Source organism: Aspergillus lucknowensis (genome assembly GCF_044049455.1).
Source record: "Aspergillus lucknowensis strain CBS 449.75 chromosome Unknown BJX67scaffold_8, whole genome shotgun sequence".
Lineage (NCBI taxonomy): Eukaryota > Fungi > Ascomycota > Eurotiomycetes > Eurotiales > Aspergillaceae > Aspergillus > Aspergillus lucknowensis.
Genome location: NW_027263552.1, coordinates 89,542 through 116,644, shown reverse-complemented (window position 1 = coordinate 116,644; position 27,103 = coordinate 89,542). Strand labels below are relative to the sequence as shown.

General features: G+C 53.2%; 16 protein-coding genes and 1 non-coding gene across 17 annotated transcripts; 12 read left to right on the top strand and 5 right to left on the bottom strand.

Moving 5' to 3' along the window:
• Window positions 1–104: 104 nt before the first annotated feature.
• On the top strand, window positions 105–1,163 carry BJX67DRAFT_378760 (uncharacterized protein; the record flags this gene model as incomplete). Its single annotated transcript, XM_071032403.1, has 2 exons — window positions 105–299; window positions 351–1,163. 2 exons carry the CDS (start codon window positions 105–107, stop codon window positions 1,161–1,163), a joined length of 1,008 nt encoding a protein of 335 aa, XP_070888684.1.
• Window positions 1,164–1,904: 741 nt separating this feature from the next.
• Window positions 1,905–1,976, top strand: BJX67DRAFT_t39. The gene has a single exon. It is a non-coding gene; the product is annotated as a tRNA-Arg (tRNA).
• A 24-nt stretch (window positions 1,977–2,000) lies between these two features.
• Window positions 2,001–2,821, bottom strand: BJX67DRAFT_320194 (uncharacterized protein). Its single transcript, XM_071027318.1, has 2 exons — window positions 2,746–2,821; window positions 2,001–2,684 (listed from the first exon to the last, which is right to left on the bottom strand). Exon 2 carries the CDS (start codon window positions 2,655–2,657, stop codon window positions 2,235–2,237), a length of 423 nt encoding a protein of 140 aa, XP_070888683.1. The 5' UTR covers window positions 2,658–2,684; window positions 2,746–2,821; the 3' UTR covers window positions 2,001–2,234.
• BJX67DRAFT_320193 (uncharacterized protein) lies at window positions 2,822–3,393 on the bottom strand. The gene is made up of 2 exons (XM_071027317.1): window positions 2,892–3,393; window positions 2,822–2,836 (listed from the first exon to the last, which is right to left on the bottom strand). The coding sequence occupies exon 1, from the start codon at window positions 3,269–3,271 to the stop codon at window positions 2,981–2,983; it is 291 nt and encodes a 96-aa protein (XP_070888682.1). The 5' UTR covers window positions 3,272–3,393; the 3' UTR covers window positions 2,822–2,836; window positions 2,892–2,980.
• A 1,312-nt stretch (window positions 3,394–4,705) lies between these two features.
• On the top strand, window positions 4,706–6,134 carry BJX67DRAFT_320184 (class I SAM-dependent methyltransferase). Its single transcript, XM_071027315.1, has one exon. The coding sequence runs from the start codon at window positions 4,967–4,969 to the stop codon at window positions 5,939–5,941; it is 975 nt and encodes a 324-aa protein (XP_070888681.1). The 5' UTR covers window positions 4,706–4,966; the 3' UTR covers window positions 5,942–6,134.
• BJX67DRAFT_320185 (alpha/beta hydrolase) lies at window positions 6,135–7,665 on the top strand. Its single transcript, XM_071027316.1, has 2 exons — window positions 6,135–6,428; window positions 6,476–7,665. The coding sequence occupies exons 1-2, from the start codon at window positions 6,327–6,329 to the stop codon at window positions 7,520–7,522; spliced, it is 1,149 nt and encodes a 382-aa protein (XP_070888680.1). The 5' UTR covers window positions 6,135–6,326; the 3' UTR covers window positions 7,523–7,665.
• A 201-nt stretch (window positions 7,666–7,866) lies between these two features.
• On the top strand, window positions 7,867–10,054 carry BJX67DRAFT_320091 (Zn(II)2Cys6 transcription factor domain-containing protein). The gene is made up of 5 exons (XM_071027313.1): window positions 7,867–8,000; window positions 8,051–8,614; window positions 8,663–8,890; window positions 8,943–9,229; window positions 9,288–10,054. The coding sequence occupies exons 1-5, from the start codon at window positions 7,894–7,896 to the stop codon at window positions 9,872–9,874; spliced, it is 1,773 nt and encodes a 590-aa protein (XP_070888679.1). The 5' UTR covers window positions 7,867–7,893; the 3' UTR covers window positions 9,875–10,054.
• BJX67DRAFT_320103 (uncharacterized protein) lies at window positions 10,055–10,796 on the top strand. Its single transcript, XM_071027314.1, has 2 exons — window positions 10,055–10,519; window positions 10,571–10,796. Exons 1-2 carry the CDS (start codon window positions 10,235–10,237, stop codon window positions 10,685–10,687), a joined length of 402 nt encoding a protein of 133 aa, XP_070888678.1. The 5' UTR covers window positions 10,055–10,234; the 3' UTR covers window positions 10,688–10,796.
• BJX67DRAFT_346835 (major facilitator superfamily domain-containing protein) lies at window positions 10,498–12,558 on the top strand. The gene is made up of 8 exons (XM_071028452.1): window positions 10,498–10,519; window positions 10,571–10,749; window positions 10,802–10,976; window positions 11,026–11,049; window positions 11,101–11,172; window positions 11,236–11,739; window positions 11,796–11,956; window positions 12,009–12,558. The coding sequence occupies exons 3-8, from the start codon at window positions 10,874–10,876 to the stop codon at window positions 12,438–12,440; spliced, it is 1,296 nt and encodes a 431-aa protein (XP_070888677.1). The 5' UTR covers window positions 10,498–10,519; window positions 10,571–10,749; window positions 10,802–10,873; the 3' UTR covers window positions 12,441–12,558.
• Window positions 12,559–13,006: 448 nt separating this feature from the next.
• Window positions 13,007–15,256, top strand: BJX67DRAFT_320079 (uncharacterized protein). Its single transcript, XM_071027312.1, has 5 exons — window positions 13,007–13,312; window positions 13,356–13,693; window positions 13,752–14,646; window positions 14,717–14,852; window positions 14,918–15,256. Exons 1-5 carry the CDS (start codon window positions 13,265–13,267, stop codon window positions 15,154–15,156), a joined length of 1,656 nt encoding a protein of 551 aa, XP_070888676.1. The 5' UTR covers window positions 13,007–13,264; the 3' UTR covers window positions 15,157–15,256.
• A 396-nt stretch (window positions 15,257–15,652) lies between these two features.
• BJX67DRAFT_378754 (sodium:calcium antiporter) lies at window positions 15,653–16,791 on the bottom strand (the record flags this gene model as incomplete). The annotated part of the gene is made up of 2 exons (XM_071032402.1): window positions 15,653–16,567; window positions 16,624–16,791. The coding sequence occupies 2 exons, from the start codon at window positions 16,789–16,791 to the stop codon at window positions 15,653–15,655; spliced, it is 1,083 nt and encodes a 360-aa protein (XP_070888675.1).
• Window positions 16,792–17,725: 934 nt separating this feature from the next.
• BJX67DRAFT_319922 (CFEM domain-containing protein) lies at window positions 17,726–19,117 on the top strand. The gene is made up of 4 exons (XM_071027308.1): window positions 17,726–18,073; window positions 18,130–18,307; window positions 18,363–18,601; window positions 18,655–19,117. Exons 1-4 carry the CDS (start codon window positions 17,993–17,995, stop codon window positions 18,910–18,912), a joined length of 756 nt encoding a protein of 251 aa, XP_070888674.1. The 5' UTR covers window positions 17,726–17,992; the 3' UTR covers window positions 18,913–19,117.
• Window positions 19,118–20,218: 1,101 nt separating this feature from the next.
• Window positions 20,219–20,520, top strand: BJX67DRAFT_378752 (uncharacterized protein; the record flags this gene model as incomplete). Its single annotated transcript, XM_071032401.1, has 3 exons — window positions 20,219–20,293; window positions 20,357–20,422; window positions 20,485–20,520. The coding sequence occupies 3 exons, from the start codon at window positions 20,219–20,221 to the stop codon at window positions 20,518–20,520; spliced, it is 177 nt and encodes a 58-aa protein (XP_070888673.1).
• A 763-nt stretch (window positions 20,521–21,283) lies between these two features.
• BJX67DRAFT_320041 (carnitine:acyl carnitine antiporter) lies at window positions 21,284–22,839 on the top strand. The gene is made up of 5 exons (XM_071027310.1): window positions 21,284–21,633; window positions 21,687–21,735; window positions 21,790–21,806; window positions 21,861–22,474; window positions 22,528–22,839. The coding sequence occupies exons 1-5, from the start codon at window positions 21,382–21,384 to the stop codon at window positions 22,574–22,576; spliced, it is 981 nt and encodes a 326-aa protein (XP_070888672.1). The 5' UTR covers window positions 21,284–21,381; the 3' UTR covers window positions 22,577–22,839.
• BJX67DRAFT_319970 (ankyrin repeat-containing domain protein) lies at window positions 22,619–24,419 on the top strand. Its single transcript, XM_071027309.1, has 2 exons — window positions 22,619–22,962; window positions 23,040–24,419. Exon 2 carries the CDS (start codon window positions 23,102–23,104, stop codon window positions 24,311–24,313), a length of 1,212 nt encoding a protein of 403 aa, XP_070888671.1. The 5' UTR covers window positions 22,619–22,962; window positions 23,040–23,101; the 3' UTR covers window positions 24,314–24,419.
• Window positions 24,420–24,482: 63 nt separating this feature from the next.
• BJX67DRAFT_319909 (ribosomal protein P2) lies at window positions 24,483–25,146 on the bottom strand. The gene is made up of 2 exons (XM_071027307.1): window positions 24,891–25,146; window positions 24,483–24,825 (listed from the first exon to the last, which is right to left on the bottom strand). The coding sequence occupies exons 1-2, from the start codon at window positions 25,047–25,049 to the stop codon at window positions 24,652–24,654; spliced, it is 333 nt and encodes a 110-aa protein (XP_070888670.1). The 5' UTR covers window positions 25,050–25,146; the 3' UTR covers window positions 24,483–24,651.
• On the bottom strand, window positions 25,147–26,847 carry BJX67DRAFT_391725 (glycoside hydrolase family 18 protein; the record flags this gene model as incomplete). The annotated part of the gene is made up of 5 exons (XM_071034839.1): window positions 25,147–26,011; window positions 26,070–26,335; window positions 26,390–26,417; window positions 26,544–26,754; window positions 26,806–26,847. The coding sequence occupies 5 exons, from the start codon at window positions 26,845–26,847 to the stop codon at window positions 25,632–25,634; spliced, it is 927 nt and encodes a 308-aa protein (XP_070888669.1). The 3' UTR covers window positions 25,147–25,631.
• Between the last annotated feature and the right edge of the window lie 256 nt (window positions 26,848–27,103).

The window sequence follows — 27,103 nt, the reverse complement described above, 5'->3', positions numbered from 1 at the left end:
CTGGATCTGTAGCTAGCCGCCCACCTTATATGCGCCCATCGCCCACCTCCAGCATCCTGTCTCCTTGCTTCACCACATACCACCCTCACTCTCACAATCTCACAATGTTGCGACGCATATTCTCCGCAGTGTTTGCTCTCTCTCTGGGCAGTGCCACTGTCTCAGCAGAGCTATTCGACCTCTACTCTCAACCTCCCCTCTCAGCGCTCTCCAAGCCCTATACATTGAACCTCTCCTGTGCAGAATGCGCCTTCTCCTACAGCGACTGCTCCGAGAGCGTCCATCCCCTTTCTTACCTGGTACGTTGGGACAACTCATAAGTAATTCTCAAGGCTAACGAACGACTCTAGACAATCACATTCTCTACAAAAAATGACACCCTCCTTGCCAACGACGATATGATTCTCCCCACTCCCATCCCCATGGTATTCCAGGCAACGCGCCACTGGGACTCCAGCTCCGAGAACGTCCCGGTAGCATACGCTCTCGACGAACAACCAGTCCCCCACCAACCGGACACCGATCCCAACAACCTCTACCACCTCAAACTCACGCTCGTCGACCTGCAGGGTCGCCCTGCGACCGAGAGCCCCGTCTCCATCACCATCGTGCGATCCCCCAATGGTACGCTCCAACTAACAGAGGTCGAGGAATCAATCCCCCACATCTACCATCACGATCCCCCGCTGGTAAGCGACGAAAAGGCAGCGGGAGGCTGGTGGCGCATCCGCACGTGGGGATCATACTTTACGGCGCAGCTTCACCGCAAGGCCTCACAAACCAAGACGTGTGACTCCATCCTCGACGTCAAGGCTGCTGAAACCGCCGATGTCGATGTCAATGTCCACGTGGTCGCCCATCGCTGCCGTGCTCAGCACCAGAGCCTTGCCGACTGGGCTGGTGATAGGCACTATCTGAAACTCGTCCGCCCGGTCCTCCTCCCAGCTCTTCTGGGGCTAGCTGCGGGGATAGCCGCGTGTGTAACGGGCTTCCTAACTGGGAAGCTCGTTGTTGCTGCATATTATTCGTATCGGGAGCGGACGACACGGTCCATCTCCTCCTCTGATCCAGAGAGGGAGTTGGAGGGCACGCGACACTCTGAGAAGGAGATGTTGATGGAGCGGTACCGTGATCGGGACCCCAATCCTGTATATCCATCATGACCTTATATTCTCGTACATTATAAATATAAACAGCTTACATGTTGCCTCCATCCTACATCCCACTCCGCCCGAACCACAAATGAGTAAACCCCTTAAGGCACGACACTGCACTCAACTCCTCGGCCCAACGGCAATCACTGGGCCAAGTCAAAGTCAAGGTCAAAGCGAGAGCCAGAGACAGAAGACGGAGCGCCGATCATCAGTTGCCGTGGCCCCCGCACACGTCATGTCTTCGTCGATCATTGCGAATTTCTTGTCCCAGACCGGCATCCCCCCTTGTCAGCTCCCGAGCCGCCGAGGAGAAACGTGAAACGCCTTGGTCCCCCACCACAAAGCTTACCTTGAGCAAATCAGAGAGTTCACGACGACGGTCAGAGGGGTCAAATGGGTTGAGAGTGTCGCATCATTATTATCCGGCGAGGGATGAATGGAGCTGTGTTCTCGGCTGGAGATCGTTCTTTCCAAGGCTGAAGCTGGGCTGAAGGTGGAGATATATAGTCGCTTCACGAGGTTAAAGAGGGAGTTTTTGGTGGTGGATTTTCACGAAGACACGAGTTTCCCGCGAGTAATTTTCTCTTGATGGCTTCTCATCTACTGTTATGCTTTCCCTCTGTCCCGGGTCGGTATGAGTAGTAACGGATGAACGGAAGACCTCGAACGCCTTCGCCAAGCACTTTCGGGGAGGAGCTTTGATCGGGAACTGGCTTATAATTTGAATTAGCCTAAACTCTAACTCAGCAAGGCCTACTGGCCCAATGGCAAGGCGCTTGACTACGAATCAAGAGATTGCAGGTTCGATCCCTGCGTAGGTCATTTTTTTCATTTTTACCAATCTCGTCTACCTCTCTGTTCTTTTGTCTTTTCCGGGAATATCCTCACTTGATCTGTTTCAAGTGCTGCTCTGATTAGCCTGTGCGAGCACCTTTCCTGTGATCATGTGGCAGGACATGTGCCTTCCCGGCCCTAGAGTGGATAAAAGCAGGGAAACGACGACTGCCATCACAGACATTCGGTTTTGCCAAATCAACTTCACCAGTCTCCAAATACGGCCCGGCTCACAATACCAGAGCATCAGGGCTTAGCATTGAAGGCCGAAGCGCCATCAATCACCTTCCTTACAATCTCCTGACACAGCGCTGAAACGTCCCAGCCTTGCGCACACTGCTCCGGGAAGAAGAATGTATGAACTCCCCAGGTCGCCTCGACCGTAAATGTAAGCGGCTCGTTGCTGGAAAACGCGTTGGGCGAGATAAAAACATTGATTTTGGTAACGGAGGGAATTGCGTTTCCAAATGGAGACTGTGTAGCTGTCTTTTCCCCCTTGAACTTTTGCTTGGTAGATTCAAAGAAAGTTTTCTGAAGGCAGGCTCGTTGCCTTTTGCTTCCTTTACATCTTCTCCTCTTCACTTTTCTTGTCCTCTTTCTTATCCTCTTGGACCTTTTCGTCCTTGACCTGGGTGCGTAACTTCTTGATATCGGACAGCGCGAGACCATCTCCTTCAGTGTCCACGACCGATTCACCTCTCCAACTTGTTAGTGTATGACACACCCACGTAGATGGCCACGATAGAGATGGACTCACCCTTTAAGACCTTTCCTTTTGACTTGAACCCCCCACCACCTCACTTTACATCCGCTGATAGGTCCAGCGTCATGGTTTCTTTGAATTTCCTCTGCTCGAAGGCCCGTTTGAATTCTTTTCCATCTGCAGGATCCAGTCAGACTCACTATCGGTCAGGACAAGTTTCGACTTTGTTTTCGCGGCAGTGCTTTTGGCGTTAGCTTAAGTAGTAACATCCCCTTCGCCCGTTACACCATCAGCCTTTGGTAATAGGGATGTCCTGGCTTTCTCTCATATGATGTAGGAGCATTGCACTTTGTATCACATCAAAAGAGGGCGTGGTGTTTCCTTCTTCCCCTGGTAGAAGCAGTGCTGGGACATCGCGAACCCAGGTTAGATCGTGCTTATCATGACTGGGAACAGCAGCGAGAGAATAGGATTTGCTGTCAGCGCTTTGAAGTAACGGGATGATGGGTAAGTCAGCGAAAGTGTTCGTCTTGTCCCCGGGAACGACTATAACCGGATTATAGACAGTCACGCCGCCCATAACGACGGTACCGAGTTGTTGTTGGGTTCGGGAAGGGATTCGGATAGACTTTTGAAGAAGAGTTGACAGTCGGGGTCTCACAACCGGACGCTTATTCCCCCAATTCGATCACGGAGGTTTGCTCTAGTATTTCTATCCTTTTCTCCCCGTACACGGTTGGAAAATCGGGTTCACACTCCTCGGAGTTCACGCTCTGTTGGATCACTAACTGAAAGTGAGGGGCGCTGAAGATGACAGGGGACGTTTAGTGTGCATTTTTGATGCATCCTCCCATGCATTGCCAACAGACATTGCGGTGGTTCGCCAACGGAGACTCTACGAAGATTTGTAGGCCAGATGAGAGTAGCAGCCCAGCAATACTGGAGATTTAACACTAACCTTGGAATAGATCATCAGAGCCTGAGGTCCGGAGTATCACTATCATCGGCTCCGAGTAAAAGGCTTGAATGTATTGTATTTCGTGGCTCTCTTGGTATGGGAACGCCACGCTGAGCTCCCGAGTCGAGAAGAGTGGCTTCTGCATGACACCGACTTGCGAACGAGGAGCATGAGCATCTCAATATCTTGAGTCATGAATGGCCAGACAATCAATCAGTGCGGACAGGGTGCTGAACGATATACACGACCTCGAGGTCCTCTCTTCTTATGGCCCGGGGGGGAGGAAACGACTGCACTAGGTGAGTGTGGATTCCGGCGGCACTATTGATGTACGGGGGCCTTCCGGGAAAGATGGTGGACTTTGAAAGTATTTTTTTTGGCACTGTTTCAAGTTTGCGAGGCTGCTCGACTCTGCAGTTGAATTAGTATAAGGCTCCCACGTTAATGTTGTACGACTGGGGAGAGCGGAAATGGTCTGGCTACAGAGGTAGACCTCAAGATGGTGTGGCTACCGCAGTGGTCATTCGTCAGCCACTTCCTTGCGCCAGCTCCGGGTATTATTTGGCATGGGAAAACCTGTACTCTGTGTGGGAAATGCGAGAATCCCAGCGAATAGCTTATCCCATTGTCCAACAAGAGATTGGGACGCACCAGACGGAGCGCCGCCGTTTGTACACCGACGGGTAGGCCCACTTCGGGTGGTATGGTAGGATCCTGTACATTGCCGCTGAGGCTCGCCCACAGATTAAGCATCATCGCTCTCGGATGCGAATCATATTCGCTGAGACTGCCCATGTGTTGTGAATGAGGTTGGAGAAGCAGTTCTGGTACTTTGTGTCAAGCGAAGCGGGATCTCGGATCGTTCGCCCAGCACTTTTGTTCCCCCAATTAGCGAGAAGTCCTCCCGGAGCCGACGGCGTGACGGCCTGGAGACGACTGCATTAGCTCGCAGCGCTTCGCGAGGTGGACGTGAGAGACGGTGAACACCCTCCCTTGTCGTTTCCGCTCACGAGTTTGGAAGTCTGTCCATGAGATTGCGTTCCTGAGAAACCCCAATCACCAAAAATATGCGGATGCTGGCGGGTCGGCGGCGGTTCTCTGTGAATTTGACTTCGCGACCGGCCGTTAGCTGCCGTTGGCGGCCACTGCAGAGGCGATTGCCAGATCAGCCCTTAGTGCGGGATTAGGGTGAATCCTGGCGGCCGAGGAATCCCCCGCGTTTTTGACCGAGTTGAGGACGAGTTCCTTGTCTCAGTTCTGGCCCCCACGGACGTCCTCTTCCCAACACCCAACCGAAGCAAACAGGGGTGTACCAACATGGCCGAGGCCAACACGAAACGATTGGAGATCGCAGTCGATGAGGACATCGCGTCGCTGACGGATACGACAAGGAGCTCGGACACATCCCTGGCCTCGAGCGTGCTGCAGTACGAATACAAACACGGGCGTCGATATCACGGCTACCAGGCGGGTAGCTATGCATTTCCCAACGATGAACCGGAGCAGGACCGACTGGATATGGTGCACCACGTCTATTACCGTGCGCTAAATAACCGCCTGTTTCTCGCGCCACTGAACCCGGGCGGCAAAAGAGTTCTCGACATTGGGACTGGGACGGGGATTTGGGCGATTCAATTCGGCGACCAGTATCCCGAAGCCACTGAGATTCTCGGCAACGATCTCAGCCCGATCCAGCCTGCATGGGTCCCTCCGAATGTGCGATTCGTCATTGACGATGTGGAGAAGCCATGGGTGCAGGGCGAGCTGTACGATTTCATCCACATCCGGTACATGGCCGGCTCGATCAAGGACTGGCCGCGGTTAATCGAACAATCGTTTGCGAACTTGAAGCCTGGAGGTTGGCTGGAGTTGCAGGAATCGGCAAACCGGCCGTACTCGGAGGATGGCAGTCTGAAGCCAGACAGCTACCTGCTGAAGATGATGGATGGCTTGATCGAAGCGTGTAATAAGATTGGGCGCACCATGGACCCTGCGCCGTCGTTTGAGAAGTGGGTGCGTGACGCTGGGTTTGAGAAGGTCCTGACGCAGAAGGTGAAGCTCCCTGTTGGTGTGTGGCCGAAGGATGCAAGGCTCAAGGAGTGCGGCGCGCTACTGCGTGTGAACTTCATCGAGGGGGTGGACGCCTTCACTGCGGCGCTGTTTCCAGAGGTCCTGGGATGGTCGAGAGAGGAAGTTGAGACGTTGAATGCAAGCGTCCGCCGTGAGGTTCTGCGCAACGATATCCACCCGGTCTTTGATTTCCACATCGTCAGTGCCCAGAAGCCTCTCTGAGCGCTCCGGTTGGCGTGCAGTGAATGTTAGCGTTCCGTTTTGTTGGTCTATCAGCCTATGGGAGTTTTTCTGGCGTTGATTCTTGATGTCTGCGATAAGTCAAGCGCCTGGTTGGGAAATTCCTGCATTCAGCCTTGGAAAGCCTCGCTGGGTTTCCTATTTGGGCATCTTTTGTTGGAACACAAGAAAGGAGGAAGTGAAGAGGAGAGCGGCGGAGAGAAGGTTCTTTCATTCACAGCGTCAGGGAAAGTGTTAGCCGTCTGCCATATTATAAATACTTCCACTCTGAGTCTCTCCCCTTTTTCCAACACATCCTCCTCTTGCGATCTCCCTATCCAACACTCTTCTCAAGCCTCAAGAATTCCCCCAAATAGCGATCATCGTCATGGGTGACTCCAGCCCCAAGGAGGTGGTGCAGCAGCAGACCAAGCATGAGTTCAAGGACGAGCTCCTCGCTCTGGGCAGGCCGGACCCCGAATACAAATCGGTACCCACTCCGCAAGGCTTATAGAAAGACACATCTAACTGGAGCAGCTTTTCGTTTTCGGCCTTCCTTCCTCTGGGGGATTTGCCACAGATCCCATCGACGTTATGCGCGATTTCCACTTCAACTTGGAGAAGAAAAACTACGACAGCATCCAAACTCCGGGAACCCAGGAGTCAGTCGGCAAAATTCCCATGCGTGATGGATACGAAAGCGAGATCCGTATCTTCAGGCCGTCCCTCCTTCCGGAAGACGGAAGCCCTCTGGTCGTCCTCATATTCGGCGGTGGTTTCCTGGCCGGCACCAACATGCAGCATGTGCCTTTTGCGCGTGCCCTAACCTCCATATACAGCGCGACCACCATTACCATATCCTACAGACGTGCCCCAGAGCATCCTTTCCCTTTTGCTCCCAACGACGCCTGGGACTCCGTCAAGTGGATTGCACAGCATGCAACTCTGCTCGGCGCCGACCCCTCCAAGGGCTTCATTCTCGGGGGTGTCTCGGCCGGTGGTAATCTAACTGCCGTCACTGCCCAGCGTGCCGTGAAGGAGAAGCTCTCGCCCCCCTTGACCGGCATCTGGGTTTCGATCCCACCGCTCGCCGTGGATGCAAAAGGAATCCCTGAAGAGTACCGTGTTGACTGGGTGTCAAGGATTCAGAACGCCAGCGCCCCGATCCTGGATGTTCGCGATATCGACATTTGCGCAGCCGCATACAAACCCGATTTGTCTTCAGAAAACTTTTCCCCTTTTGTGAACCCGGATGTCGTGCCACAGCTGCCCCCGGCCTATGTGCAGGTTGTTGGTATGGACCCTTTGCGCGACGACGGACTGATCTACGAACGTTATCTCAAGGACCACGGCGTCAAGACCCGCTTAGATGTATACCCTGGCGTGCCTCATTGCCACTATGCCTTCCACCCGGGTTTGGCTTTGTCCAAGAAGTTTGAGGTCGACGTCAAACTGGGTGTTGGTTGGTTGTTGGGACGCGATATGAAGGAAGCGCAGCTTGAATTGTCGGAACCGCGTTGGTTGTGGTTACGGTTTATGGATAGCATCTTTTGGGGATTGAGTAAACTGTTTTGGTCTCGGTGACGTCTTTCAATTGTGCGTCGCGCCTTGTCGGTGATATCCGGCGCTGCCCAAGTGTCAGAAGACGATTCTGCCATCCTCCGCAAGATAGTTTTTTCTGAATCTGAACAATGAAGTCCCACCTCAGCCACCCTCCTCGTATTCGCGAGGCAAGCCTTTTCTTTCGTCTTCGCGAAATATGCCTTCTTGTTTTCGCCCCAATACGCGGTCTCAGCCCAGGAAGCGGCGGGATTGCGCCAACACCGCTCCGTCACGTGGCGGAAAGCAACCAACTCCGGCCGATCGGGAGCTCCTCGTCTTTAAAATCCGAGACTCCTCAGTCTCGGGCTGCTCCAGAGCCGTGGCCGCCAGGATTCCACGACTTAAACCCCGAAATGGAGAGTGCTGGTTGGTCGACTGCTCCTTACGGCCGTGCTTGTGCTGGTTGTGCGCAGGCCAAATGCAAATGCTTGGTGACGGAACAAGGGGGAAGTTGTGCAAGGTGCGTGCCACACTCCATTGAAGCTCTGTATCCCCATGCTCACATTGCAGATGCCGTCGATTAAACCGAGAGTGCCGGCCAGCAGCCCGGTCTCGCAAGATGAATCCCCTCCGTCGGTCTGCAGCCGCGAAGACCGAACAACTGGAGCGAAGACTGGATGAGCTCACCTCCCTCCTCCAGGTAGCAGGGCGCACCTACGCGATCCCAACTACACCTGAAGCCGCATCATCCGATTCGGGGGTCAGCAGCGGATCACGAACGTCTGGTCCATCCCAGAGGCCAACGCAGCCGAGTTCGATAGACACTCCGCAAGTAGAGGATGGCCGGTCAGTTGCAACACCGGACAGTCTCGCGACGGACGAGGAGATTCTCAACTCGTTCCGTTTGCGACTTCCGTTTATCCCCTTTATTCACCTCCCTCCTGCTATATCCGCTGCGGAAGTCAGAGAGACTTCCCCATACCTTTGGCAAGCCATGGCTATACTGCAGTGCAAAGATACACAACGACGCCATGCCTTGCATGATGAGCTTAAAGAGTTGTTTGCTAAAGTATTATTGGTGGACTGTAAGCGCAGCTTTGATCTCCTGCAAAGTGTCCTTGTCTATCTTGCCTGGTTCGTGTTGTCCCAGCCACAGTCCGAACTGCATAATGACTTTTGCAGGCTTGGCCTTGAATGTCAACCGCGAAAAATTTCGCTGGGTCCGTATATGCAGATTGCTACCGGCCTCGTCATAGATATTGGGCTTAACAGAGCTCCCCCACAAAATGCAGATAACCCGACTGCCCAATTCATTAAGGTAGGCCCTGGGCCATGTAGGCCGTGGGTTTCACTAATTCGGACCATGGACGAACGACGAGCCGTACTAGGCTGCTTTCTTCTCTGTTCCACGTAAGTAGCGCCTATCACCGTCTTGCTCTCGACTGTACTTATTCTAGCCCAGCATCTCGCATACACTGGCCCGAACGGATTCTCTGCAATGGACCCCGCATATGACAGAATGTCTCGACATCTTAGCGAACGCCAGGGAGACGCCGAATGATGCTGTACTCGTCCAGCTCGTTCGCGCGCAGCGCGTCGTTGATAAAATAACCAAGGGAATAGGATTCGAGTACGACGCTACAGTTGAGAAAAATCTCTCTGGGGCGCCCTTCTCTTTTTATCTCAAGGGTCTACAATCTGAAATTGATGATATCCGAGCTAGGATGCCCCAAGAGCTTCACCAAAACAGTCAGTCCTACGTCTCCCGCTATCAACCCGACTACTTGATTGACTAACGGTGGTCCAGGCGCCGTTCTTCTCCATCTGTACCATGCTGAGAGCACGATTTACGAACTTTCTCTCCGGAAATCCGCCGCCACAAGCGACCCAATTGATCTTACTCGTCTCGATCACCTGTACGCGTGCCTCGTCGCGGTTCAGAAACGATTTGAGGTGTTCCTCAGCTTTCCAGTGGCATCACTAGAATCTGCGCCCGCAACCGTTCTCCTCCCTCTTGCACACGCCCTGATCACCCTTCTCCGTTTGTCGACATTTGAATACCCTGGCTGGGATCTGGGAGTTGTTCGTCGAATTGCTGACCTCCCATCCCTCGCTCAACAAATGTCGGACAGATTTGCTCTTGTCCCCGAAACAGTGGGTATCCGTAACACCCCGGGAGGAGACCCCGACTCCTTTACCACCACAGCCAGAATCCTCCTCGGATTGAAGGCAGGATGGGCGGCAAGGCTTCAGAGTATACAAACGACTGCTATGCGACCTGTCGATGTGCCACCACTCCCGGACATTGACCAACATTTTGTTGACTCTTTGCTGTCGTCGCAGGACCTCTCTTGGTTTACAGAGTATCCGTTGCCAGGTGCTGGCCAATCATGATTTTGAGTTCATTTTCAGTGTCTCAAGGCCGCCGCGGAATCGGTGCGTCTGGAAGAAATTAATCTAGCCGTTTTCGTCTCAGCGGGTCCGTAACACGGAGCTTGACTCAGAACAAGGCAGAAGGATTCTGTTCCAACCCCCTTGTCGATGAAGAGTCATTACGGTATTCGTCGAACTCCGCCCCGAAGTCCTGACCGGATTTTAATCTTCCTTACCTGGAGATTCGGAGGGAGCTTCGTAAAGGCCGGGAAGACGATGCATAAAACAGCAGGGATTTTTTCTCTTAAAAGCCGAACCATCGTCCGGTTTTGAACATGAACTCCCTTGTCGGCAGCCCGAGAGCCGCAAAATCCGCCGAAAATGGACGACAAGCATGGAACAGAGGGAACCTCCCAATCCCGCTCCAGCCTTTCAGCCATGGCAGAGGGAGAACGCAAGAGCTCGCCCTCGAATTCTTCATCTTCGTCTCTCGCGGAACAGGCCAAAGAAATGGATCAATCACCGCAGCCGGCTCTGGACGAAAATGCGGGCGGGGACGTTTCCTCACCAGATGAGTCAATTAGCGGTGTCCCGCTTTTCATGGTCATGTTTGGAGTAACTCTCGTCATCTTCTTGATGTTACTGGACACATCGATCGTTGCAACGGTAGGTCCCAAGCCGACTCGCAGCATCCGAGTCTTCAGCTGATTGCCCAAGGCCGTCCCCAAAATCACAAACCACTTTCACTCGCTGCAAGATGTTGCATGGTACGGTAGTGCGTATACTTTGGCTAGGTATGCCGAAATCCTCGAAGCATTGCGAACTGGTCGTTGACCCTTCCTAGTTGCGCACTTCAACCGCTCACCGGCAAGTTCTATACCTTCTTCAAATCGAAGGTACGTATCTCCCCTCCCAGAAAATGAAACTCCGTTGACTAAATGCACATAGGTGGTCTTTCTTAGCTTCTTTGCTCTCTTTGAGCTGGGATCTTTGATATGTGGTGTTGCCAACTCGTCCAAGATGTTGATCGTCGGTCGAGCTGTCGCTGGCATGGGGACATCCGGCATGATTAATGGGGCATTGACAATTATAGCTGGTGCTGTTCCGATGCATAAGCGGCCAGGTATGTCTCAAGCTCGTCGCACCATCCACGTGCTAATCCAACTGCCTAGCTCTCATCGGGGGAATGATGGGAAGTATGTTACCGCTCTCGTCGTTGATAGGCCCAAGATGCTAATATCAGCCAGTATCGCAACTCGGTCTCGTTCTTGGCCCCCTGATTGGGGGAGTCCTGACGGATAAGGCGAGTTGGAGATGGTGTATGACTCGAACACTTCCCGGCCAGGCACTGAAACCACTGTCTAACCTCTATCGTTCTTTAGGCTTCTACATTAACCTCCCCATTGGCGGCTTGATCTCCATCTTTCTCGTCTTCACACGCGTACCGGAACAGCGCAAGAAAGGACGCGCCATTGATGTGCTCCCGACCTTTTTTAAGGACTTTGACCTCATCGGCTTCACCCTCTTCGCCCCCGCCGCCATCATGATTCTCCTCGCGCTAGAATGGGGCGGGAACGAGTATCCTTGGGACGACTCGCGTGTCATTGGGCTCTTCTGCGGCGGAGGGGCCACAGCCATTGCCTTCTTAGTTTGGGAGCACCGCCTCGGCAAAGGTGCCATGATCCCATTCCACCTTGTGACTCCACGAATTGCATACTCCTCCTACTTGACCATAGCGTCGCTGTTCGGGTTAACTATGCTCAATGCATACTATCTCCCAATCTACTTCCAGGCGATCAAGGGGCAATCCGCGTTGATGAGCGGAGTGGATCTCCTCCCAAACATTCTGGCCCAGCTCGTTTCGGCGGTTGTGTCGGGCGTCCTTGGTGTGTTCTAGTCCTATATCGCTCCATCGTGGAATCATGCTAATGATGGGATACAGTCGGCAGACTGGGATACTATATGCCGTGGGCCCTTGTCGGCGGTGCTTTGAGCGCAGTCGGCTCAGGTCTTTTAGGAACACTTTCACCCACAACCGTAACGGCAGCCTGGGCGGGATACCAAATCATTCTCGGATTGGGGCGTGGAATGGCAACGCAGCCGGTATACTCTCTACCTTCCCGTTGTATTTCAAGAAGCTAACAACGGTACGAAGCCCATGCTGGCCGTCCAAAACAGCATTAGCCCCGATGACGTCTCAACCGCAATGGCAATCTTAGCTTTCAGCCAAACATTCGGAGGGTCTGTATTTCTCGCGATTGGGAACGTCATCTTCTCCGCCGGGTTACGCGACCGGATACCCTACTATACGCCGCACGTTGATCCCGAGCGGGTGATCGCGGCGGGAGCGACAGGGTTCAGGGACATTGTTTCCCCCGAGGATCTTCCCGATGTGCTGAAGGGATATGCGAAGAGTATTGACTGGGTGATGTTTCTAGTCGCCGGGCTTAGCGTGGCGCAGTTCGCAACGAGTTGGGGGATGGGCTGGAAGGATATTCGGAAGAAGGAGGAAATCAAGAAGGAGGCTGAGTCAATAAGTAAAGACGGAGAAGAGGATGTCGAGAAGGGCGCGAAAGCCGATGCTTGAAGTGGATCTTGAGGCATCTGCCATGGACGAGAGAGCGTGGTAGAAATGCGTCGAATGTATAGTAACAATCTACACTCATAATAACAGATAGAAATATTTACACGCAATGCCCCGCATACACTGCATGATGACTGTCTCCAAGAGAATATTTACATTTCTTGATAAAGGTGCTACCCGACCCACCATGATAGGACTGGGCTCGGAGTGCCGGGCAACACACGCTCTTTAAATTCACCTCGCGAGTAAATCATCATCTCTTGACCACCGGACCCTGCTTCCGCTCCTGTGAAAAGCATCGACCCCCCTAGGAAGAGCTAATTCCGAATATTACGGGCATCACTTTCGCTGAAGAAGCTAGAAAGACAAGCTTCCTTGAAATTCATCGGATTCAGCGGCACTGGACGTCACGGCCCCCGAGAACTGGATCAGTTCGGTCCATAGCAACCCCGGATTATATCACAGAAGAACATGAAAATCCTGTGGAAAGGATATGGTCTCGTATCTCGAACCTCACAGCAGCTCGAACGACAAACAATGTCTGTTCCCGAAAAAATCTAAACGCCCAGAGTATTTTCAAAGCCTCGACGAGGCTTCCATCTCAGTGCGCCAGCAACAACTCGAATCAAGCCCAGAACTGGGTCCCACTGAAATTTCTTCCTCTTGCCCTTGTTGTGGCTGTTCTGTGAGACCTGCCCGGAAGAATACGAGCATTGATCGAGTTGTCGTCCCCCGCTTTCAGGCCTCAGAAACGAAGACCAGACTCACCCAGAGGTTTCATTACCCACCACCTAAACTTCCGATCAAAGAATCTTCCAATCCCCGCCATGATTGACCGACTTCCGCCCGAGCTCCTCATTATAGCTGTCAAGGAGGTAGGCTGATTTCCGGTCCGGGAGACAACTCTGACAAGACAAGTTGCCTAGTCCCGTGGATACAAAAAGCCTATGCGAGGTCTCTCATCATCTACACAAGATCTGCACCCCGTTGCTTCACGAATCCGTCGTGATTACGGTGTATGATGTATCCCCCGTCGCATTGGCGGCCACTATTCGATCAATATGTCGTGCGAGTCTCGAGTTTACCAGGCACATAGCATTCACCACGCCGCTCCTCAAATACCACTCCTCACTCTGTCATCACGGTCGTTTGGCGAAAAAGAACTGGACCTACGCCGATTATTGTGGTGAGCCATTGGGGGTTGCGCTAGAAGATCTTCTTTCACACTTTCGACCCAACCAGCTTCGAAGCTTTCGGTAATCTCAACTCTTGACCTGGAGAAGTCCTTGCGAAAACCTAGCTGACAGTTCTCAGATGGGATCTTGGAATATGTCCACCCTTTCCTGTGCTTGATTTGTCACATCCATGGAGGCACAGCCAGCGACGCATCGAACATCTTTCCCTGGTCGTAGACCCCAAATGCAGCATGGAGAATCGTCCAGGCTATATAACGGATCTAACTGCGTTTCAGAATCTGCGGTATTTCTCTTGGGTGTATCCAACAACTCCCAGCGACTTCCAGGCCATTGGAGCCATCCTCCGCACACACGGGAGCCGCCTCCAAGGGCTGAAGTTGGACTTCGGGGCTTGGTGGCGCGTAATAAAAACGTTTGCCGATTCCCCCGATGAATTGGGCAGCACCTGCCCTCCTTCTGTAAATACTTTTACGGAAGAGATTCTCGGGATCAAAGAGGGCGCGACGGGTGTCATCCTTCCTTCCCTACAAGAGCTGGATTTGGCCAACCTCTCATTTGAGACTGCGACCACCGGACTGGCCAGAGCCCTGAATATAGCAAATCTCCGTTCGTTAACAATCAACGACTGCCGCCGATTCCTTCCCTTGCTCGTGGAGGCCGCTGAATCCACCAGCGCCCTCCCGCTCAAGCGGTTCGCGCTCAGGTATCCATCCCGTGATGACACTATCCGGGGGGGGTCAGTTGATGTCTTGGAAGAGTGCCTCCTTCGATTTCTGAACCGATGCACAGCACTCGAAGACATCTTCCTTGCCGTGTTTGTGCAGTCCAATTCCACGAATCTAATCAGGGCCATCGCGAACAATCGGGAAAGGTTACGGCGCCTGGTTGTCCATTGGAGTTCCGATCCGGACGACGATTACGACGAGCCATGCACCGAGGCAGATACGGTAGCAATCCTCAATTCTTGCCCTGCAGTGGAGTGCCTGGGCCTCTGCGTTGAGGTCCCAGTTCTCGTGAGTACAATGATTTCCAAAAGGAGTTCGTTCCTGTACGAAACTGCCTGACTGATCCTCGCCTTTGCAGCGACAATCTCTGGAGGGGATCTCACCGCGACCTAGATACAGGTTGTTGCACGTCCGGAACAGTGCCACTTCCCTTCACCTTCCCACTGAGGAGAACTGGCTTCCAGGAATGAGAACGGGATATCAAGCAGACGACGGTGTGTTGCATTTCCTCACTCACCTTGAAGCTCTCACGTGGAGGAGGACAATCTAACAGTCGCAGACTCGAGTTTCTTGAATTGGGTATTCGGAGTTGATGGCATCGGTAGTCTGGAAATCCTTGCGTTCGGTGACTTTTCCTGCGACGAAGGAGGCGGAAGAGCAAGCGCTGCTTACTGTCGCGAGGCCGATGGATACCGGCGCTTGACTCCCAACGACTCTACTCTTTGGGCTTACCTTAAGAGTAATATGGATATGCTGTCTTCCTGTAGTGCGGCTTCCGCGCCGGTATCATTTTATTAAGTGCGATGCAGCATCAATCTTGAACCCCGACGTGCCCTGTTTATCTGCATGTTCGATCCGTATACAAGTGGCTCCTTTAGCCCTCGGGTTCGGATCCCAGAAGAATCATCCGTGGTTAAACCAGAGGCTTTTGCAAGCTTGATCCTCGCTATCTAGATAGGATATCGTGGGTCCGAGGCAGCTTGTCAGTGCAGGGTGTTTATTTTGAGGTCCACCGGTTGCTCCTAGTCGCGCGGACCGTAGCACGAAAGGAAGATAGTGAGCCTACCAAGGTTGGGAGGGTTAGTATCACTCGTAGAGATAGGAAAGGAAGGACCAACGCGGGCGCTCGTTGTATCCCACGGTTTATGGTGCTTCTAGCACGAAGAGTACCACCTCTCGCAGTATGCCTGGCCATGTCTTCTCGAGTTGGGGAGACCCATACCCAAGTGGATGAGAATGTGGAGATTTGGAACGTTTAGAAAAAAACGTTTATTTGGTTAACCTATGTGCTGTGCTATCTTCTAAATATGGTAAATTCAAGTACCAAAAACACCAAGTACATAACCAGGAACACGGCGCCTATGATGCGATTCGCACCAAGTAAGACAACCAAAAAGAGCATGAAAGAGGACACCCAAGTGAAGACGACTTCAAAGAGTTGCACTTGGTCGTGGTTGTTCTGGTCAGCTGGGATCTGGGCAAGGCCAACAACGCCCGAGCATAGAGTTAAGAGGAATATATTGCTGCCCGCAGTCGTTGCTACGATGATGCCACTATGTCCGCGGGCGCCGCTCATCAAGGCTATCATCTTTTCCGGTAATGTAGTCGCAAATGAGACCACTGTGAACCCGATGACAGTTGCTGAGAGATTGAGGTACTCTGCGATTGCGGACGCGCTGTGCGACAATATATAGCCGGAGAGTGTAAGCGCGGCAAGGCCTATGATGAGCTGAGAGACATGGTATGCGAGCGGGCGCGGTCTTCTCTGGTGTCTGCTGATGTCCCTTGAGAGTAGAGGTGATGCTTCTGTCTCGGGTAGGCCGGTTTGCCGACCCGAAGGATTCGGATGTTCATCGTCACTCATACCTTCATCGCTATCGCTGTCACTATCAGAAGCTTGAGGCGGAGTCACAACGCCCTTGTGGATCGCAACGAAGATCGACAGCATATACACTACAAATGCAGCAACGAGTATGCCGCCAGCAGTGGCATTCAATGTGCCGAAACAGGCCAGGATGCAGAAAGCAGTCGTAACGAGCAGAAGCAGAGCCGTATATACTTGGGCGCTCCTATCAAAAACTACATGTCCAGGGTGCAGCAAGAGGCCGAGAGAAAAGGCGCCCAGGATGTTAGAGATCGTAGAGCCCATCACATTCCCGATGGCAAGGGCCGACTGTTTCTGGAGCACGGCGGCGATGACCACGGCAAGCTGCAATAGAAAGGAATGAGTACGAAGTCGAAGAGAAGAGAGATGATTGCACGCACCTCCTCATATTCAGCGCCAGCAGTGAGTAAAGCGACCAACGTCTGGGAGACTCCAAGGCGTTGGGCAACGATGGCAGTGTGGTCAACGAATCTATCAGCACCGTAATCTAACATAAACACACCAGCAATAAATGAAGCTATATTGAAAAGCAATTCCTCCCGTTGCATCGTGCTCTGCAGCTTGGACACCAAAGGATGAGGGAAGAGACGCCGGCAAGTGACACAGTCACTGCACTGCCAGATTGCAGAACAGACGAGACGCAAAGGACTCACGACTATCACGTGACCACTCTGCGGATGAAGTGACGGCCATTTGGTGCGACTGCGAAACAGTCAAGCTGGCTGCCTCGAGGTGTTGCCTCTCAGAGGACGCACAACAATCCTTGAACCACACCGAAAGTAGCAGCCTTGAAATTCATCCGTTGGTTTCCCAGCGACAGTCCCAATGAGCGGGGGCAAAAATCTTGCAGATCCAGCCACTGGGGGGTCGATCGCCAACCAAGGGTGTGGGGACGCACGCTTCTGTGGCTGGGAACCCGGATGACGATCAGCTTGATCGGCGGTGATGAAGGTCCGGAAACAAGATCCAAGTTTGGGCGAACCAGACTCATTACTGTGGGTCAATGCACATCGAGAATGAAGCGAAAAGGAAGGAGAGCCTTCAGATCGGTCCTGAGAGCGTGCAGAAAACTGATATGCCCGGTGTCCAGGCATTGGGCAGCATCGACCGTGATGACGCTGGCATTCATTGACGTCGTTTGGTTGCACAGCTTTCCTGCTGGATGCTCTCCTCCAAGCCTGCACCCCAAAAATGGTGCGATCAACAAGATTCATCTGCAGCTATCCTTGCTCGAGGAAAGCCCTGAATCTTAATCTCCCTCCAGATAGCCAAGAAAAGGCATTCCTGGAGGTCCGTGGGGAGGTGATCGGAGTTTCTTCCAATGACAAGACGAAGCCATGCAAGTGGGTTGAGGAGCTGTGGGTGTGTTTGCCACGTTGGGCGAGCAGCGAACGCACCCGTGGACCTGCGGACTTGAAGCTATCCCCACGGCGACCCAAGAATGGCGTTCGCCACCACTCCCAGCAATCGTCCTGGCAAAGAAACTGGGTCCGGCTGCAGGGAAACCCCGACGATCGATCGGAAAGCCTCGATTCGAGTGGCAGGGACGACCCAGCCTGTTCCTTGTTCCTTCTTGTGTTGTTTTGATTTTTAAAACCCTGCTCTTCTCCTTCGTCTTCTCCGTCTGCCCCCCTTCTTTTCTCTCTTCGCTTCTGCTCATCTGCCCTCCTGCAAAGCTCTCTGAAGTCTCAATTATCTCGACTTACTCAATACTCTTACTTCTTCGACAGCTTATTTCACCTCCACACAATGAAGTCTTTCATGCTTCCCGTGGCCCTGTTGGCCGCTGTCTCCATGGCCCGCGCCCAGAGCAGTGTCAGCGAGTGTGCGGTAAGTGCCTGAGGCGCGCTGTCCGCTTCGTCTCTGGACTAACCTTCTCGCGGCAGAACAAGTGTCTCGGCAACATGCTTGCGAAAGCAGGAGAACTGGGCTGTGATGACGGTGACCTCGAGTGTCTCTGCGAAACCCCAGACTACCGATTCGGTATTCACGATTGCACCTCTGAAGCGTGCCCTGAAGACGATGCTCAGGCTGTGCTCCAGGCGGCTCTCGCCCAGTGTCCAGGTATGTGCGCACCCAGGCAGTCCGAGCGCCGTTCGGACTGACATGACGGCAACAGGTAATTCCGGTGGTGACCTGACTCTTACTCCAGACCCAACTGCCACCGACGAACCCGGTGGTACTCTGACCGGTACCTCGACTGGCACCTCATCCGTTGGCACTGGTCCAGATGGCACCACGACCACGGTCGGCCCTACCTCCACCGGCGGTGACGACGATGGTGACGGCCAGACCACCACTTCTGGCGGCTCCGGAACCACTGGCCCTACCCCAACCCTGACTTCGTCCCCTGGACAGGTAAAGTCACCCTTCTCGCCTGTGGCATAAACCCTTCACTAATCCGCACGCAGTCCACCAGTACTACTTCCCAAACTCATGGTACCACCACGACCCTGAGCACCAAGACTTCCACGACGACCGGCCCTAGCTCTACCACCACGTCTGGGACTGGCTCCAGCTCTGGAAATGGCAATGGAAATGGAGATGGGAACGGCAATGGTTCTTCAGACGGCTCCGGTGACGACGATACCACTGGTGCTGCACCCCGCAATGCTATCGCGACCGGAGCTGCTGGTGCGCTCGGTCTTGCCGCCATGTTCATTCTCTGATTGATGAATGATGACCCCATCCAGGCTCGTTTCGAGCGAATCTGCCTGGTATACTTACACTAATGATGCACGGAGGTTTATGCTACCTTTGACCCTAATGTATATGTTAGCACGGGTTATATTGTCATGGCCACGAGTAGATACCTGTTACCGGTCCATAATCAATTCAACGCATGCTTAATGCAATTTTTACAGACTTCTGCTTGTGCTAGTGTTATCTTGATGCTCGTCCGACCATATCCATTGAGGCTACTTTGTTTCAAGTCATGGATCCGAGGTTGCGAACCCCCGCGGAGAACGACCATATTTCATCCGTCGGTCAGTCAGACCCAGGAAAAGCCTCGAAAAGCAGGGGATGGGCAGTGCGCGATTGGAACACAAACTGAAATCCACATTTCGTCGATGTGAATGCGGTTCTCCGTTCCAGTCCCAAAATTTGAGAGGGCATCACAGATGTGCTATATTGGGGTTTTCGCGAAGATCCTGAGAGACATATTTCTGGAATTCTACGGTCATCCTTGGGGCTGATGTTCGGCGGTGTGCTGGACGATCGTTTGATTTCCAGGACCGAGATCGAGAGTGGGCGGAATGTTTCTTATGATTGCAGGAGAGATCAGGATGTCCTTGACTGACCCTTTCGGCCCTCGAGGCTGAGAGAGGCTCAGGGGTTGGGTCGGGGAAGAGCTGAGATGCCAAGGGAGATCATTTCGGGAGCCTCAGGGGAGAGCCCGGGCCGGGGACTTGGTCAACTCCGAACGCCCAGTCTCGAGGCCAGAATACTTGACAAGGACAGAGAGACAAAGACAACTTCCATTGGGCTGATCACATTCGTCAAATCAATGTAGGGCTCCGGAGTTACAAAAAGTTGTTTGATTTCCACCCCCCCGACTTGGCGGAGATAGCTCATTCCCACTTTGTCTGGGGAGCAACCGTCACAGAGCGGGAGGACTCAGGGGCATTTCCCATATGGGAGTGGCCGTCGATGACCAGATATTCGGTTGGCGTTTTGTCTGACTTATCGTTCGTTGTTGCGTCCTTCGCTCGGTCGTCCATGAGAAAATCATCACCTATGTAGGCGGCACTATTGAGAACTTGCGTAATATGTCCGCCACAGGATTAACCATGGACTGGAAAAGGGGATCGCGACTCCGAGGAACGAGGGTGCCAGCAATGCATATAAAGATGCCAGCCTGGTTGACGGACATTTCTGAGTCCATCAATCGTCCCGCTCCCTCCCAAGCTCCAATCTACAGATTCCACGAACCCAAACCGAACTCAACCTCTCAACTCCATACCCACCAACACAATGAAGTTCACCTGGATCGCCGCTCTTGCTCTCATCGGCTCTGCCATGGCCCTTCCTGCAAAGGAGCCAGCCAAGGTGCGTTGATTGTTCATCCTTGTGTCTGCTGACTTTTTCTCAAAAGACTAACAACGTCCGCAGCTCCCATCTGGCGCGACCTGCACAAAGGATGGAAAGCTCGGTATCTGCGAATCCGGCATCTGTGTCGTATGTTCTTCCACGCTCTGTCAAAAGGCAACGCGAGATGATGATAGCTGACCCTCCTGTAGCAAGACATCCACGACAGCCAGGGCAAGTGCAAATAGACAGCAACTTGTTTGATTCAGCGGGCGCATTGTTTCGAGGAGGAGATCGTACATAATAAACCACTCGCATTTCGAATATTGGATATTGAGATCGTCGAACCATTTGGATTTGTGTATATACATAATTGTATTGTATTATAAGGCTCTTCGATCCTTGCCAATAATATTGTTTGATTGACTGGGTCCCATGGCTCTTGTGATTGATATTCATGTGATTCTCTTGGCATTAGTGATGATGCACGAGACGCGGCCGAGACGCCGGCAGGGTGGAAACGGCCGTTAGCGGAGAAGCCTTGTGGATGTGATTCCCGTCGCCCGGTGGGCTGAACATCTGGGTCTCTGGTCACGGGATCAAAGGCACAGTGGTAGGAGGCAGCTCCGTTCATCCGGTGCTGTGTGTTGTTGCTCGGCATGATTGTTGAATATAGAAGTGTTCGACAGCTTCGAGGAACGTGATGGAAGAAAGACAGAGATACAAAATCTCGGGCGAGGTCAGCGAGCACACGACCTGTGCCAGCTTTGTGCTCTCCACCGAGTTGGCCATCGCGGGCATGTTTGGATAACGGGGCCGGACTAACTATTGATGCCAGCCGAGCCGAGGCAACGAGCGTCTCGGTCCCTGCACTGTTCCCCCGTTCGGCTTCCGGGGCACCACCTCGTCCATTGTTGTCAAGCCGGGGCGAGGTTAAATTTCTCTCCTGTCTTTTCTTTTCAGTTCCTCGTGTCACTTACCCTGAACAAACCGTTGACTGGCGACTTCTTTCCTCTCCCTTGCGCCCTCCTCTCATCTTCTCCGTCTCCTTCATCAATTCTCCGGACCGCTCCCACTCGCTTCGCCCGCTCTCCGCCTCCCCCGCCGCCATGTCCTCCGCCGAATCCCCCACCTCAGACACCATCCAGGAGTCCCTCAAGAGTGCCGAAACAAAGGCAGTCAACCAAACTGCTGCTCAAATTCGCTCCTTCGTCGCTGGTGGTGTCGGTGGTGTGTGCGCCGTCGTTGTCGGCCATCCCTTTGATCTGGTCAAGGTCCGGCTGCAAACGGCTGAGAAGGGCGTCTACTCCGGTGCAATTGATGTGGTGAAGAAGACGATAGCCCGCGAGGGCCTTGTTCGCGTGAGTTTATGCGACTGATCATGTTCATTCTGCAATCAATTGACACTACCTAGGGTCTTTATGCTGGTGTTTCTGCTCCTCTAGTCGGCGTTACGCCTATGTGTAAGTTTCCCTTCCCCGAACGAATCCGAGCTTCGGACTGATGCCCTGCGATAGTCGCCGTTAGTTTCTGGGTACGTCTTTTTCGAACGAAGATTCGTCCAAAATAGCAATTGACCACATAATAGGGTTACGACCTGGGCAAAACGCTCGTCAGCTCCTTGTCCGAAGTGAAGGTGCAGAACAATACTCCCCAATACACCATCGGCCAGATCTCAGCTGCCGGTTTCTTCTCCGCGATTCCCATGACCCTCATCACAGCTCCCTTCGAGCGTGTGAAGGTGCTTCTCCAGATTCAGGGACAGAATCCCCCGCCCCCCGGCCAGAAGCCGAAGTACTCCGGTGGTGTGGATGTTGTTCGGCAGCTGTACAAGGAGGGTGGGATTCGCAGTGTTTTCCGCGGAAGCGCCATGACCCTCGCTCGTGACGGCCCCGGATCCGCCGCGTACTTTGCGACATACGAATACATCAAGCGCTCGCTGACCCCCAAGGATGCGAATGGCAATGTTACCGGGGAAGTGTCCTTGCCGGCTGTTCTGACTGCTGGTGGTGCTGCGGGTGTTGCGATGTGGATTCCCGTTTTCCCCGTCGACACAATTAAGTCGCGTCTTCAGAGTGCGCCCGGTAAACCCACAATCGGCGGTACGATCCGGACGGTTTACGCGAACGGAGGATTCAAGGCGTTCTTCCCTGGATTCGGGCCAGCCTTGGCTCGTGCCGTTCCTGCGAATGCTGCGACATTGTGAGTTCTCTCCCATATTTAAAACAATAGGATTGAGCTAACCGCTTTTCCAGTGCTGGTGTCGAGCTGGCCCACACCTTCATGAAGAAGTTTTTCGACTAAAAAGTGGTTGCGTCTACATATAGAGGGGATTTATTTTTCCAGCGAAGGGGAATGAATACTTATCAACCGAGTTGGGGATTTGTCACGATATCCATCGTTGTTGCGGCGTTTGCTTTTTTCGAGCTTTCCTTATAGAGTTTTTCCTTCGCATTTGTACAGCTTGTTACTTAGACTTGGTGATTTTCTAGCATGAATACCCATGGCTAAGAGTTGATTTCCCTGCCAGGGCGGTGTACCTTGTCGACGCTTGGACTGATTTCGTATTCAGAGGCACAGCCTTGTCCGTGCCATGTCTCGGTTCGGTCTGGAGCTGGTTAGTATTTTCTCATCCTTCGTACCGCTTCAACAGGCCCTGCAATTTTAACATGACGATCCCAAAGCTGGGCGTGTGACTCCCCTTCTTTTCTTTCTGACTCACTCGCTGACTCCGCTCGTTCCCCCAACCGTCGGCCTGGGGACAAAGATTAAAACAAGGCCACTCCTCCAGTCAGCGAGACAACCAGGTTATCACTCAATCGGCAGCAAATGGACGGACCAAAGCCAGCTTTCGGCGATCTCCCACCGGAGATCTGCCTCCTTATCGCGAAACACACCCGCTCCCGACGAGCCCTCGGGTCTCTATCGCGAGTAAATCGCTATTTCCACCAGATATTCAACCCGTGCCTCTACCAGTACAATGTAAGGCGGAGACGGGGCTGCTCGGCCTTGGTTTGGGCTGCACGATTTAACCGCGAAGCGACCGCGCGGATAGCGCTGGAGTACCAGACCCCTCTCAGACAGACAGCGCCGCTCGTCGTTGCTGCGGTATCAGGCCACGACCGGATTGTCGAGCTGCTGTTGGCCAAGGACGGCGTTAATATTGAGGCAACTCTCCCGGATAAGTATACCCCCCTGGAACTCGCCGTGAGGGAGGGCCATGAGGCGGTGGTGAAACTCCTCCTGGACGCCGGGGCGAATCTCGAACCGAGGAAGACGAGATTCGAGACACTTTGTGGTGATGGCCCGTTACTATTCCAAGCTGTTAAGGGGGGCCACCCGGGCGTTGTGCGGCGGTTGGTTGAATGTGGTGGAGTGGACGTAAACGAAGAAGCCCGTGTGGGTGGAACGGCTCTCGTCCTCGCAGTGCGGCTGGGCAAACCCGAAATCGTCAAATGTCTCCTGGTCGCTGGAGCAGATCCGAACGTGACCAGTCCCTGGGGAACGCCGATCCACTCTGCGATATATGGTAACCGCGCTGAGATAGTGCGGATATTTGTGGAATGTGACGAGGTCGATATCAACTTGGTACCTGGTTTGGGAGATACACCTCTCTCATATGCCATCACCAAGCCTCCCCTGGCGGAGCTTCTGCTGAGAAGGAAAGACCTCGATGTCAACACCAAGCTTCCCTTTGAAAAGGCAATCAATCGAGGAGAAGTTGATTTAGCAAAGGCTCTCCTCGCCACGAACCGCTTGAATCAGAAGTCGAGGCTTGAAGGTCTTCTGACGGCGATCCGGTTGAATCTGGAAAGCACGAACTCGCTTATTCCCTTAATAGTGGCCTCCGGACTTGTCTATGACGATAAAGTTGAGAAATACAGCTTCGAATACCTCCTCAGGAGGGCGCGCGACGTCGGGAATACCGCCGCGACTAAGGCTCTTCGACGACAAGAGACAGGCGGTTCGACTCGCTTGACGCGGTGGGCACAGCGTCTTCGAAGGAGTGGGCACAGCGTCTTCGAAGGAGCCTTCGGTTAAGAAGAACCGTGCACGTTGGGCATAGCCAGAGAATGTGACTGCGGCTGCTTACAGTTTTTTTCGAAAGGAGGGATCGTGGTCCGTTCGCCTTGAAGGCGGAGCAAGGACGTAGATGTCGGCGCAGCCCCGGCAATACCTCAGAGCGCCCTGAATCACGGGAGGTTGAACGTCCCGACTCCTTCGACGGGAATGGTTGCCTCGATCCCATTTGAATGCCCAAGGCTTTGCATGAGCAACGCCGCTCCACACCTGGCAGGTCTCTTGGGCACACGACAAGGATTAGGGAGTCCGTTTGTGTTATATGGGTTGCATTCCTAGATCTGAATCTACAAAGTCCATCACTCAAACAATCCAAATCCGAAATCCTCCTCATCGCCGCAATCATCGCAGCAACCACCCTCAACCGAACAGTCGTCTCTAATCTCTCGTGCAGGTTCTGGGGCCTCTGTCTCCCCAGCACTCGGGCTAGACCCGATACCCGTGGCGAGTTTGGATGACCCGATTGCGATTAGCTGGAGTCTCGTTAGTATGCTAGTTTCTACTTGAATGGTTCAGGAACCTGATGTATCTGACACACCTCGTGAATATCCTTGCCACTCAATTCATTCAAGAGCTGATTGAGGCGCTCCTCATCATAATCAACTCCCACAGACGCAAGAACTTCTTTGATATCTTCGGCAGAGGGTTTGGTGTTTCCGCCGACAATGAGGAGGAGGTAGGCGGCGAGGTGCTTCATTGAATTACTTGATACTGTCGGGTTCAAAGGTGGATTTGAAGTTTCTCCTCTCAGGACATGGGAGCGTTTGCTTGTGTCTACCGGTGTCCTTCGGCTCGATAGCGGCTTTATAAACACGTGATGCTCTTTGTTCTCTCCTCGAATGATCGAGTGCTGAGAGAGATGCTTTGACTCTTTGACTCACTGGGAAGGGGTATGAATCTTCAGGCCCAGTCATCTGCAACCGAGTCACGAAGTGAGTCAATCCCAGGCACCCAAGGAGAGGCGATTCCAACGCACCGAGAGCATGGTGGGCTTCGCCACCGTCTCGTGTCCAATGAACAGCGCAGTTTCCCGGGCGATTATCACTCGAGTGGGACTAACCGTCGGGCCTTCAGACAGATACAATTCACCAGCTTCAATGGGAGCATTCAGGACCATATTGATGGAATTCTTGACCCACTCGTTACGAACAGATCCAGGTACGCACCAATGAGCTTGCAACTAGGTATAAGGAAATGGAGAAGGTCGTGCGAAAGCTCAGCGTGCGCCGGCACGCCGACCTTCTGCTGCGCTATTGAGAGCCTTCAGATGACTCCAGTCCTATGAATCACAACCCAGATCCCATGCAAAAGCTCCTCCTAGCCTTTTCGGCTGCACTACCATGTCATACTTCTTCACTATTTGCCTCTGGTGTCTCCCATGTCCAGAATATGTTATCCTCATGGTCCAGCTAGTGATGACCCTTTGGTAATCGTCAGAGCATCCATCATTAACGGCTCGTTCAAGTGAGGCAGCAAGAGACGGGCAGGGTCCATCCGACCAGACAACCGCGCTGGTTCTTACGAGGTCGTCACCCGTAACAGGATCCTCCATCTGAGCGGTCGGGAGCCCGATCGGTGTCTTGATCGGGCCCGGATGATTTTTGATCGGAAGGACTTTGAACCACTTGAGATAGAAGGCGAAGCCGACAACGGCCTTCCCTGGGGGAATCCCGTTGCCCAGATACCCGTCGACTGCGACCAGGGAGTCCCTCAACACCGGCGCGACGGCCCGTTAAAGTATCTCGGCGGTTGATAAGATCGTATGCCATCAAACTGAAGAAGTCCATGTGTGGCACGACCTTGGCCAAGTGTTCTGCGTCAAAGGCGATCATGTCGCGGGGGATACAGGGGATAGCAGCACAGAGAGTCCTCTCGGGGCCCAGGGCAGCTCGCAGCTCTGCGAAGAGCTCAGGATATGCGTCGATTCCCCACACTTTGTCAGCGTTTGTGCAGCCCGGCTTCTTGTAGTTCTCGCCGTTACCACTATTAGCTCGTGTCAGTAGACTAACCACAATCTATTCGGGGCAGGTCGCTCACCCACGGTATTCCCAGTCCAAGTCAACGCCTATGCGCAAAGTCAGCGCCAAATTTTCAAACGCCGGAAGTTAACTTACCATCTACACCGGTTGCATCAAGCACAGCCTTGACGTTCTTTGCAAACAATCGCCGACTCTCCTCGGTTTTCGCACACGAAACGACTCCGTATCACCCCAACCTCCCAGCGCCCACAGGATCTTTGTCCCTTTGGGAAACTTCGCTGGGAGCGATTCGATATCGGTAAAAAAAGAATCCAAAGTCTCAGGTGGAGGAGGCTCTGACGTATCGAAAAATGCAGGACTGACGAATGCCAGGCTTACATGTGTAATCTGGGGGACTAAGGCCAGCTCCGGCACAAACGGGCGCTGCGGACCTTAGTCTTCCAACTAGAGTACCTTACGAGCAGGGGGCCATACCCAGGATGCCAGGTACATCAAATAAACTGGTTTCGGATTCATCGCAGCTGTTTTCCTTACGCCTCAAAAAGTGGATGGGAGATAGAAACAGAGGGGTAATGAGGTCGAGACCCGCAAGTGGGATGCGATCAAAAGGCGATAGAGCGGTGCTGCATCTCGCGTTCAATGGATTTTCCCTGTTGGAACCTGAGTTTGGTCTGAGGCTGTGGTGGTAATGAGAGAGGGGGACTCGAAAGCTGCGAGGACAAAGGACCAGCCGTCATCTGGCTGCCGACCTTCCAAGAAGTTGCAATCCCTG